The sequence below is a fragment of the Pithys albifrons genome, chromosome 3 (assembly GCF_047495875.1).
Source record: "Pithys albifrons albifrons isolate INPA30051 chromosome 3, PitAlb_v1, whole genome shotgun sequence".
NCBI classification, from domain to species: domain Eukaryota; kingdom Metazoa; phylum Chordata; class Aves; order Passeriformes; family Thamnophilidae; genus Pithys; species Pithys albifrons.
Genome location: NC_092460.1, coordinates 19,022,758 through 19,035,322, shown reverse-complemented (window position 1 = coordinate 19,035,322; position 12,565 = coordinate 19,022,758). Strand labels below are relative to the sequence as shown.

The 12,565-nt window shown below is 45.0% G+C and overlaps 1 protein-coding gene across 6 annotated transcripts in view; it reads right to left on the bottom strand.

The window, feature by feature from the left end:
* FLNB (filamin B) overlaps positions 1-12,565 on the bottom strand; it is a 72,291-nt gene that overhangs the window by 3,517 nt on the left and 56,209 nt on the right. For 5 of the 6 annotated variants that reach the window (XM_071550834.1, XM_071550836.1, XM_071550838.1 and 2 more), the window contains 13 exons: positions 11,838-11,978; positions 10,190-10,318; positions 9,558-9,731; positions 9,247-9,405; positions 8,677-8,880; positions 7,942-8,094; positions 7,506-7,628; positions 6,651-6,917; positions 6,079-6,216; positions 5,873-5,988; positions 3,941-4,073; positions 2,733-2,909; positions 101-319 (listed from right to left, as the gene is read on the bottom strand). In XM_071550834.1, coding sequence (XP_071406935.1) covers positions 101-319; positions 2,733-2,909; positions 3,941-4,073; positions 5,873-5,988; positions 6,079-6,216; positions 6,651-6,917; positions 7,506-7,628; positions 7,942-8,094; positions 8,677-8,880; positions 9,247-9,405; positions 9,558-9,731; positions 10,190-10,318; positions 11,838-11,978 — 2,133 coding nt within the window. The remainder of the gene's footprint in view (positions 1-100; positions 320-2,732; positions 2,910-3,940; positions 4,074-5,872; positions 5,989-6,078; positions 6,217-6,650; positions 6,918-7,505; positions 7,629-7,941; positions 8,095-8,676; positions 8,881-9,246; positions 9,406-9,557; positions 9,732-10,189; positions 10,319-11,837; positions 11,979-12,565) is intronic. The other variant, XM_071550840.1, reaches the window with a different exon arrangement.

Genomic DNA, 12,565 nt, shown 5'->3' with positions numbered 1-12,565 from the left:
GGGCATATAGACTAGATTGCCACACTGTCTCAGGGGGACGTATTCGTCGAATTACACAAACTGCTTCAGGCACACAGTTAAATACTGGGTAGCTTTTTACCTGTAACCTTTGCCTTGAAGGGGCTGCCCACTATGTGGTTAGGTCCACCATATTTAACTCCAATTAAATAGTTTCCTGGAGCCATGGGTGTGTACATGACTTTGTAACCTTCTGGAGTTTCCTGGCAGTCCATTTTCACCTTTGACGGCCCTTCAATTGTAACAGAGAGGGTACCTGGACCAGCCTGGGTCGTGTTAATGAAAAACTCCGACTGCAGTCCTAGAAAGACGTAGCACAGTGAGACACACTCTTCCTCACACCCAATGTTACACATGCAGCCTCAGTTATTAAACCAGAAGGGGTAATTCAGCACAAGACCAGGCTGCCCAAGGCTGCAGGGCAGGAGGGACAGGACATCCCCCTGCCCTGCATCCTTGCACAGGCCAGCCCCAGCCAGGGGCCCTGCACCCCTGCCAGTCTCCTTGGCTTCATCCTGCTTCCTTCTCTGCTTGGGTTATGTGACTGTGTGGGAGAAGGGATCATGAGAGCCCTTCAGGCATGAAATGGAAGTAATTCAGCATCAAAAAACTGTCTCAGAGAGAAAACAAGAGCCTTTCTCCTGGGCGTCAGAGCCCACACCAACACAGCTCCAGCATGGCTAAGTTCAAGAGAGCTCAGAGCTGTCTCACTGCCTGGACCATAAATCAGTACTGAAGAGCCCACAAGAAAGCAGGAGAGACAAGGGGCAGGAGATCTCCTGGAGGAGATGGGTGTTTGAACTGCTTGGCAACAGCACTCCAAGCAGTTTGCGGAAACAAAAGCTTGTTTAATTACAGCATCTGGTTAACACAGCTGAATTACTGCTGCTAACACTAAGCCAATGACACAATGCCAACAACACAAGAAAAAATTAAGTAAGGCTTTCAGCCCCCAAATAATTTACTGTCAAACTCTGGCTTAAAATATTTATGATCTTTGGGCTGTTGCATGAGACACTGCTGAGGAGAAATAAAGTGCTTGGGCTCACTCAAAACCAGGACGGCCATGGGAAAGTTTATTGCTGCTGCGACAGAAGCACGCAGACGTGGGAATGAACTAGGGAGAAGTTTCTTGCCTCTCCACACAAGAGGCTGCTGTGTCGCAATGCTGGAATAGCCCAGCTCCCACAGAGGATTGTGCCATCTTCCAGTGCTCCAGCAGCCCATGTTCCTGGCACTGCCTGCTCAGGAGGTCAGGCATCAACAGGCAATGCCCCGCTCAACTGGAGGGAGGTTAATTACCAAAGCCAGCAAGACTCCCAGCTTCTCACTAAGACTTCTTGCTCCAGAGTCACTGCTTTTTCCTTGTGCCCCAGATGAAGGCTCGCATTGTTGGAGGCTGCAGGCACACAGCCCTCCCGGGGGATGGTTCAGGTGCTCAGCCATCGGCTATTGAAACCCCTACACTGGGTCATTGTTCGGAAACGCTGCTCAGCAGCTCCCAGGGCACCTGGCCTTTGGCAGGAGCCAGGATTCAACAACGGGGCACAGAGTAACTTTGCTGAAGTTAAACAGTCTATTTAGATTTAAAACAACCCCAAGCACCTTTATAGACAGAGTAAAATTCCGCTGTCCCTGATGCATCAGTGGCTAGTATTAATGAGTGCTTTTGTTTCCACCTATTAAAGCAGCACAAGCTATATCTTTATTTTATGCAGTGTATCCACATGTTTCCAAAACCAACTGCTTGGTTTCTTCAGAACACCAGAAGCTTTAACTGAATAACTGCAGTATTTTTTTTCCCAGAGAGAAAAAAAGGTAATGAAATGGAATCCACAAGACACAGCAGCAGATGGGATAAGAGGAACTAGCTATTCCCTTGCATAACAAAAGGAAAGAAAAATAATCAGTTTTACTCTGCTATTCACCTGTGTGTGTGGGCCTGAGCAAGCACACAATTAAATAAATCAAAGTGCATATCCTGGAATGTTTTCATACTTTCTTACTAAGGCCACAAATCAAAAATGAAAAAACAAACCCTAAACTTTACATTCTTGAGTTGAGAACTATCAGATGAGGCAGGCACAGCAGACACCGAGGTGTCAGATTTCCAAGAAGAGACTGTTCACACTGCATCTGAAGCACACAACCAACAGAACAATCCACTGTTCCCCCCAGGGTTTACAGATTCTACTACATTTAACTTGAAATTTCTTAGAGCTACAAGCACTGAAGGAAAGGTAACGGAGTACACCCTTGTTTGTACTCATTTAATTAACAGGAGCACACAAGTTAAATGAGATTTCTTCAACTAGACAGCCAACTCAGACATCATGCTCATGCATGGAATGGAGCCAGAGCATCTTCAGTGCTCTGAGGGGACCACCGAGGTTGAGCTCAGCTAACTAGCAGAATTCTAGCCCAGCTGCTATCCAGCAGTTCAAGTGACACACGCTGCAGATGCTCATTTACAGCAGTTTTAAGTTTGTTAAGGCTCAGTATAGCCTGAAGACTTGTAAGTGATGGTTAAAAGACATGAAGAACATGCTAGAAAGCAAAATTAGCCTGTGCTCAGGTCAGCAGAGAATGTGGGTTAGTTCAGCTGCCTTAGCAGGGAAACTCATGTAAAAGTATGCCTAGAACAGCTTCTGTGTGTGCCTCCAAGCTGAAGTGCAGAGAGGTCTGTATCAGAGCTATGAGAGGAGGTTGGTTACCCGTGGTGCCGCTCTCCAGGCCGGATCCATAGGCCGTGACAAGCGTGGGATTCCCAGCCTGCCCCGGCTCGCCCACGCGCACCTTGAACGGGCTGCCCACCACGTGGCTCCCGTTGAACTTCACGTCGATGGAGTGGATGCCGTTCTCATGGGGGATGAACCGAACAGCGTACTTATCTGCAAGAGACAAGTGGCTCTTCTCACATACCAAACATAACAATCAAACAATCAACTAGCAATTAAACCCAACTGGTTAGCAACCCCAGCTTCTGTAATGCTTTGACATATTTTGGTCCCAGGTTTAGTGAACTCAGCTACATGAGCTGCTAAAGCTCATATTGAAGTAGGAAAATGCTGTAATTATTGCAGGAAGTGTTACAAGTTGGATTTTCACCTTGTTTACTAGGACCTGATCTCAGCTGTCATCTAGTCTGTAGGGTGAGTTTTAGGATTATTTGCCTCACTTGTGCACCAAACATGACAAGTGAATCACAGCCCAGCCTGTCAGCAGCTGAGGCAGCAGTGCAGAGAAAAAAAGCAGCTGGTCCAAGCAAGCTAAATCTTACCAGCAGGCTGTGCGTGCTGCTCTGACACCGCAGACATGGCACCTTTGGCTAATGAAGTCATTTAGCAATTTGCTGATATTTAACATTTTTGATTGCATGTTAACTCAGAGGAGGGACTGATGTCCCCCAGCTGGACAGCTGCTGTCTGTCCAAAGTACAGACCGTAACTCAAACAGACTTCAAGTGAAAAAGAAAAGCTCATTGCTGAAACAGGTGTTCAGCTTTCTGTAGTGTTTGCTTTTAGTCAGCTTCCTTGACATTTCAGATGAAGGAGTGAGTGTGAGTTGAAAATAAACTATTAATCAAAGATAGAAGCAGAACTTTGAAAAATAAACTTCTTCCCTGGTTAAATTCAACTCCCACATCATATTTGATTGATGACTAATATCACTGTACCTTCACTGGCAAGCCAAGACTTAAATATCTTATACAGTTTGGGGGTCAGTCAGTTCACTGGCTATCTGGGAAAAGCACGGACATAACGCTGACTGAACAGCTCTTGACACCAAGAGGTCATTTTCCAAGTAAGGTGCTCATCCCTTGAGTACACTGTTCACAAGCCAAAGGAACCAAATTCCCTTGCTGTGTGACAGCAAGTGTTTTGGAGGTCATGTGGTTTGTTATGACCACTGTAAAGCTCACCTGGCTCCAGCTCAGACACATGGCACTCTTCGACAGCTCCGGAGGGGCTGTGGACTTTAGCATCGATCTTGCCCTTTGCACCGTTCAGCCTTATAGCAAAGGATGCCGGCTGATTAACTTTTAATCCAGACTCCTGAGAATGCAACAGTCAGATTATCAAATTTAAACGCATTTCAGACAGCACAAGATTTGTGGCACGGAAATAACCACTTCAGCATGAGTGTTTTTTTAGATTTCAACAAAAGGCAAAGTTGTGACTTTCATTAACTCTCAAATCAGTTCTCTCCCTCTTAAGGAGTGGCTGATTCAGGAGTCACCTGAAGCGAAGTCAGCTAGGCTGACTTTTCCCATGGTAACATGGGTTTTTGGAAGCCAGACAGTTCTGCCACATCAAAGAGAGGCAGGTTTACAAGACTAGTCATCCGTTATCACTGAGGTCAGTCCTCAGTGTTCAAGCACTTGATTTAAAGGATGCTTAAGCTACAGTTCCATTTTCAGTCCATTCACTCATTCCAGATTCATTCAGAGAAAAGCCTCTGATAATCCAGTTGTCTGAAAGAGTAATATTCATGTTTATATTTGCCACAAGAGGCTGCATTTAGAACCCCACCACAAGATGTCTTAAACATGAGAAAGTAATTTAAAACACAAAACCAGATGTTGCGGTACTGTCAGGCCACTGGTGGAAGGCGGGGCAGCTCCACATCCAAGCTGCAATGGTCCTCGACCAGCACAGCACATGCAGCTAATCCAGCAGTAATATCTCATGTTTAACATACTTTACCTGATTTTGTTTTCAACTAAATCCTGAAGAGGGAAATAAATGCAACTGAGTAGAACTGAGGTACAAGGTATAAACAAGTCCCTGATGTGGGTTTAGTGGAGGCTGATGCTGCACAATGCACTTCATTACCAAATACTCAGCTTTATTTGCCTCTCCAGGACTTAATTGAAGTGAGTATTCCTGTCAAAGAGTCTTTAAATGAAACACAAGGCAAACATCAATACCACAGTGACTAATTAACGCCCTTGTAACTCCTGGTAAGAAGAGATACTATTGGATCAGGCTGTCATGGTTCATTTACACAGCCGAGGTGGAGAAGTCCTGCAGCCCCGGCAAACTCCTGGGGACCACAGTGGGGACCTAGCCAAAAAAAAAAGCCTCCACTGAAGTACTAATCACCACTCAACAAGGACTGAGGTACAGTATATTTAGACACAGATTCTCAGACTTATATCCAAGCTTCTGGCTTTGGAGATTTTAGTCAGGCCTTTAATGTTACTTGTATTATAATGCCTGTAACCACACACAAACACGAATAACATGGTGAGGTTAGAAGATGAGCCCAGACCAGCTGCAAAGCTGTGATTCACTCTGAGATTTGCTACTGTTCATGAGTCATGTGAACTGCGACTGTGTGGTTCCATGACAACAGCCAGAGCAAATCTGCACGCTACCTTATAGCGGGGCCCCTTCCATCTGCCCAGCCAGGCTGCAGTGACGTCCCAGCCACGTAGCCATATGCTGCCTCAACCATGGAAACCCAGCTCTTCATCTACGGGCCAACCAAGGAACTCAGTGACAGCATCATCACTGGTGGTTCACCTTCATGTTTCAGTTCTCCTTGGCCTTCCACTAGCTAATGGGGTGGAAACAATTTTTAACTCCCCCAATGCTATTTCTGGAGCCTCTTATTTCTAATTCCAAGTGTTAGCACCTGTAATACACTCAGCTGAGCCTTCTGCCTATGAATTCTGGCTCGCCAGAGCTAGGCCAGCTGCCAAAAACCTCTCTGTCTGCAAGCTGAGCTTGCAAACAACTACCAACCAAGGCAAGGCTTTTGCTAAGAAAGGACCACCATTTTGGTCTTGGAGAACAAGGACGAAATCAGTCTGTGTGGTAAGTTGTAGAGATGTTTCCTTATGTCTCACCTGAAGACTAGTGACAGTGAGCCTGCGAGCATCATCGGAGGGGGCGATGATGGGAACCAGGTAGGGGCTTTCAGGAATGTGCTCATCATTGAACTTTATGGACACTTCATAGTTTCCTGCAAGAAGAAAAGAAGCAATGAGTGTCCTTACTTTCTTTGAAAGTCACATGCAGTGCTGTTTATGTATGATTTGGTCTCAGTACGTACCTGGCTCCTGGACTATGTATGATGCACCACAAGATCCATCTTTATGGTCATCAAATGTGATTTCTGCTTTGCTTGGGCCTTCTACAGCAATAGATAGTCCTCCAGCTCCAGCTTCCCGAGTCCATATACTGAACTCAGCTGTTGAAGCACAACAGCACACAACAGTAAGTTTGATGCTGCTGGGTTGCAGCTTCTTTGTAACAGACTGTGTACATCGCATACTTAAGTGTATCATCATTGTCCTATCACCCTGGGAGATAATGCTTAGAAGTTTCTCCAGAAAGCTCTTTCCTGTTAGCCTTGAATTACCCTATCAGCTCCTGTATAACACACCTTACAACCTCAAGTTCCTCCCTTGAGAGCAGTCAGTTTCCAAGATGTGGATTTCCAGACTTTTCCATCCACACGACACTGCAATATTATTTCTCCATGTTTCTCATTGACCAGCCCTGGCTTGGGGCAACCCCACAGTGTTACACAAAGCACTGCTCAAACTTTCAGAGAAGAGGCCAACAGAAACAAAAACACTGCACACAGCAGACACTGGAGCCCAGCGAGAGCAGAGGACTCACCTGGGACACCTGTTTCTCCACGCTCCAGCCCTGGGCCTCCAGCTGTCACTTTATGGGCTCCTCCCTCGCCCAGTGGCCCCACAGTGAACTGGAAGGGGCTGCCTGGCACTGGCTGCCCTCTGTATTTGACATCCACTGTGTGGACTCCCATTTCTTGTGGCACAAAGCGGATGCAGTAGGTGTTTTTGTCAGCCTCTACAATTTCAGCATTGAAGTTTCTCCCAGAGGGACTAGTTACCTGTGCTTCCATATCTCTACAATCAATTTCTAACAAGAACAGAATAAAAAATGCAGGTTAAAAAGTGACAAAGGGGTTTTGTATTTTGTTTTTCACACAGTGTCTGAGCTCAAGTGATTGCACAGTACAAGTGGCAGAAGCAGCATGTAGGTAGGTGCCTGTTGTATGCTCAGCCAGGTGTGTGCTGCCGAGCAGCAAGATTGGTCACTTGCAGCTTCCCAGGTTCTAAAGAGGCAGATGAAGTGGCTGGAACAGTGCAGCCAGCTAAGCCTGGCATACATGATTCAGTTTCCAGACAGCAGTACAAATGTTAACATCTTACATGATAACCTTAAAGCCCTGGAGCCAGGGTGAGCTGTGCCGCCCATTCTTCAGCCTGCTGTACACAGAATAAATTAAATTAAGGCCTCCCTGGTATTTACTTCTCCATATGCTGATCATGGTTATGCTTATTTTTAACCATTCAAAGAGACACACTACCAGTGTTTCCCCCCTAAACTATATCTTAATACAAGGATGCCTTTACAACACTGAAGTTTGTATTTCCACTGCTTCAGGTACAGTCATGCTACACAAGTGCAAGTTGTGGGTTTGAGGATAAAGATGTTGCTGCTTACCTGGGATTTTTAGGTTCAGATCACATACGCTTCCTACTGTTGCAACAGAGGGAGCCCGTCTTGTTCGTGTGATGCTCTCCTTAATTCTTCCTTCACCACTTATCTTCACACTGAATGGGCTGCCTGTAAGTACCACAGCAAGTCATTCCTCCTCTGCTCATTACACACTGCACTGAGGGGAGAAGTGAAAGCTTCCTCTGACTTGTAGGGTATCATAGGGGAAGTTTTATAGCCAGCTAACAGTCAGATCCAAGTGAAATTCAGCCATGGAACCAGAACAGTTTCTGATGCTTGCTGTTTGTGGAACACCTCTTCAAATCTTTGGGACTTACAGTGCAAGCCAGATCACACAGCCCACCCACAGCTCCACTGCAATAGTTAGCTAGGTGAGACCTTTGTTGTACTAACCAAAAATTTGCCCAATGCTCCTGCTTACCTGGAATATGTTCATCTGCAAATTTAGTGGACACAATGTACACACCAGGTACAGTTGGAAAATAGGACACTTTGCAAGTTCCATCTTCCAGATCTTCAGTTTGGATCTCTACCTTGCTGGGTCCTTCAACTGCCAATGAGATCCCACCATAACCTACAACACAGGTAAGTTAGCCTCAGATTTTCATTGCTCTACTCTAAACCTGATGTTAAATAGTCCAAACCCATAGCTGGTTGATAGGTTTGTATCATAATGGGCACATGGGAGTTTCATGATGCCTTAATGACATTTCTGTACTCTGAAGCAGTCAGATACTGAAGGCACAGCATGCATTCAGCTCCTAAAATCCTCTGATCATATCTCTTATTTTGTTAATGTTGAAAAGTTATCTTCAAAGCTAAAAGGTTATCCAAGGCTCCACATTAAACCAATAGGGAAAGATCTTCATTGCCTTCTTGCTATACCAAATGATACTAGAACCAGCATTATCAAATGAAAAACTTTCATCAGTGCCCAAGTGACAGTCTCTGTTGCCTGTAACAGAAGACACCAGCCAGGACCATGAAAAGCACATTCTAAGTTAACAATGTTGTCTGTAGTTACTAACTGACAATCATGACCATAGATCTTTAATACACTATTTGCAGCTTCTGCCCTGGTGAGGGAGGCAGTGCTCTCATGCAGAGTGGGTCCATATCTCACAGCATCTCACACTCCCTCTGCCATGGAACTAACCTGCATCTCTTGTGTCTACAATGAAGTCACACATTTCAAAGGTTCGTCCTTCTACCAAGCCACGTCCAAACACTCTTGCCCGTCTGGCATCCCCGATCTCAGACTGGACCACCATGATTGTTACAGGGCTGTTTGGTACATGGCTCCCATTTTTCTTGATGCTAACCAGATGTTCTCCTACTTCCCGTGGAATGAATGAGATGCCTACAAAAGCAGAGAAATGTGACTAATTTATTCAGTTCTTACTCATGTTATATTTGATCTAAATGCCTTAATCACATCAAGAAATGAAATACTGGAAGAGCACTCTCTTCACACATGTTGAAGTGTTGCTCGCAAGTGAACCACAAAGGCGGGGTGACAAAATACACTTCAACTGCAACCTGACAAGTCACAGGCACGCTAAGACAAGTTCATTCTTCACACTTTCCTGTCTTTGGGCAACTGTACCAAACACTCTCAAGTACTTGGTCTGACAATACTCTTCTGGGAAGGAGCAGAGAAGTCAGTGATTTTACACAGGAAAGCAAATTGGAGTAAAGGCTACCATATTCATCTCTCAGAGCTTACCAATGTGGTTATTGGGCAGCCTCTTCAGAAGACAAGGCTCATCACGACCAGATGGGGCTTTAATGCTGGCTGTTAGGAGACTGAGATCAGTCTCATTGATGTCCAGCATGAAGTCAGCAGCAGAACCAAGCTTAACCTGAGACCGTCTTCTGTTATCATCTGAATACATAAAGAGAAATGAGTCACAAAACATTACAAGACAAAGTGCAGAACAAGTCAGAGGACTTCAAATTCCTGCCACAAACCAGGTCCCCCATGCTATCAGAGGTTAATTTTTAATTTGAAGGGCTTTCAAAAGTCTAACTTTATACCTGTGATCTTAGCCGTGAATGGACTGCCTGGAATGTGTTTGTCATTGTACTTGACCAGGATGCTGTAGTTCCCAGGCAGAGTAGGCAGGTACGTGACTGTGCACGTCCCATCTTTGTTATCAATGCAGCTGATCTCTGCCTTTGAAGGTCCTTCAATGGCCAAGTCCAGACCACCTGGGAAACAAGGAGAGCAGCACTTTTGTAAATCTTTGTGAACATCAAGTCCAAGGACTCGGTCCAATGAAAAAGACTCAGTACTTGGTACTTAAAAATGCAGCTTAGAAGTGTGTTTTCAAATGACAGCAGCAAAACCAACTCAGGCCAATCCATTACAGCCACAGCTCTGTTTGGTCTGTTAGACCTACTTAACAGTGATTCCATACCCAGTCATCATCCACTAGATTAAAGCTGCTTTCAACTTCTTTTTAATAAAACAAACCACTTGCACCCTGTACCACAAGATACATGGACTCCTCTTGGGAAGCACCAGTTTTTCCTGCAAGTTACATTGTGATATTTGCACAAGTCATTTGTATCACATTAGAGACATGAATGCAAATTAACACTAACATCCCTTACACTACCAAGAAGTTCCTAATTTAGGGTAGGATGAGTTTAAAGAACAGACTTACCCTCTCCTGCATCTTCCGTGACAATGGTGAAAGTTGCTGGTTTATTGGCCACCCCATAAATGAGGCCAGGCCCATATGCAGACACACTGCCACTGTTGGGGTAATTCACATAGAACTGCAGAGGGCTTTCTAGAGGAAAAAGAAACAACAAAAAGAAGCACTTTTAAGGATGAGTGGCCTGGACCACAAGGACTGATACCCATGCTCTTCAATGCCCTTCTCACTAATTGGTATCTGAAAAATCTTTATGTGACTGTAATGCACTTCAAAACCAAATAAGCCTCTCCTTCCATCTTCAAAAGATACTTCTTCACAATTTGTTCCACATTCAGTCATGAAAAAAGTGTTACTCAAATTACCAGAAATAAGCTTCAATGATGTTGTAAAGAGTCTTGCTCATTGCAAATTTATTTTTAGCACATTGAATCAGAACATGACTCAGAAGCAGGCTTTCGGTTCAGGCAGAGATTCTGAATTTTGGTAGCTCAGAATTAGGAACTAACACAGCACATTGTCTGACTCAATGAACCTGAACCAGCAGATTTGAAGGGTATCCAAAAACGTGTTTGCCAGCCTGAGATTAGCTAAGCTGGTGCACAAGAACAAAAAGTACAGTCACCAACAGCCAGTAATGGTTTCAAAAGAAGGCACAAATAGCTCTTCAGTACAAAGCTAGATTTTGCAGCTGAGACAGCAGCGAGTTTGATTCATGACGGCTCTCAAGAAGGCAACATCATCCTTTTGTCCTGGTGTAGTGTAAGGGTTTTACAGGACCAATATATCCAACAGTTCAGCACTTACAGATGTTCTATATCCATACAAGTGCTGAAGAGACTGAAGTAGCACCATTCATCACATCATAAAGCTCCCCACTTCAGCCAAAGTTATCCTGTGTTTCTGTACACCAGTAGAACCAGCAGCCTCACTCAGGCAGTGCTGCTGAAGGTACTTTGTCTCATGTCTACACATCTTTCTACAGACCTGCCCCTTTCCACCCTCCCCCACACAGACAGCATGTCTGGAGAACCACAGGGCAGCTGCAGCCTCCAGGCGAGGCAGAGCTTCTGCTGGGGAGCTGCTGAAGCAAGGACAAAAGAGAAAGGGAATGAAAGGCAGTGTTCTCTGTTTGTTAAGGAGCAGCCAGGAAGAAAGATTACAGCATAGTGTGCATGTGTGTTTTATTTTACTGCAATGAGATGGAAAGAGTAACTATAGTGTTTTAGCCACTCAGTCCTCCCCACAGATTGGAGATTTTTTGCCAATGCAGTTTTAAGGATAAAGACACGCTGTAACCATTAGTTTTGCTGAGCACCATGGCAGTAAATTTCAGCCTGAAAAAATGGTAGTTAGCAAATTGTATATTTCTTCCTCATAATAAAATGCCACAAAAGCTAGCTCCCCAAACCAAACGCCATTTGAAGCCTGGCTGGTACTATTAAACCACAATGGAAGCTCACATGTGTTGGCACTTACTCCTTTGCTTTAATTCTCTCTGGACCGCTTGCAGAGGAAGTGCTGCTGAATAGTAAGACAGCCCCAGCAGTTCTTACTACAGTGTGTATAACTCAGTTATAGAACCTCACCAGGGAAGAGATGCATCAGCAGGACCCTGCACTCAGTATTGCATTGCCTGCTTTGTCAGACTCACCTGGGATGTGCTTTCCCATGTATTTAATGTGCATTTCATGCAGCCCGACCTCAGTAGGAGCATATTTCACTGTCACTGTGCCGTCTTTGTTATCCACGATATCTGGTGTATCCGTCTTTCCAGAGGGCATGTGTACCTCACCTACAAAAGGCCGCCATGGGAGATACAGAAGGAGAAGCTGCCTGCTTCCCCTCTCCCACCCACAGAGAATTGTCTAGCCATTTTAAACAAGCATTTTAAATTGTTAAATTCCTTACCCACAGGCACAAATAGGAGACTAATGGGAACACTAACCAGACATGTTTTCTACTTAAGCTTCATGAATACAATGCAGTGGTAGACATCTGGCAAACAGTCCTGTGACCTTACAAACTCTACAGGCAGGGCTGTTTGCCGCAGCACTGAGCCTTCCACAGCAAGCCCCAGAAAAGGCACTGAACTACCTCGAAGCAAGATGCTCCATTTCCTGCTGCTCTTTTGAAAAGGAAAGATCAACTGCTCCTTCAAGCTGGGACAGTGCAGGGTTTGGGGTGGGATTGCTGAGCTAAAGAGCAGAGGGGCCATAGCCCTTGTGTGCAGAAGTTTAGCGCAACCAGGGTGCTACTGGGGTGATGCTCAGCTGCCAGATCTGTGGAACACGGGTTGCCTGCTCTGGAGAAGGGATGTAACAGGATTACAGGATTAACTGTTTTGCAGCATCTGTACAAAAAAATATACGGAGCTTATCA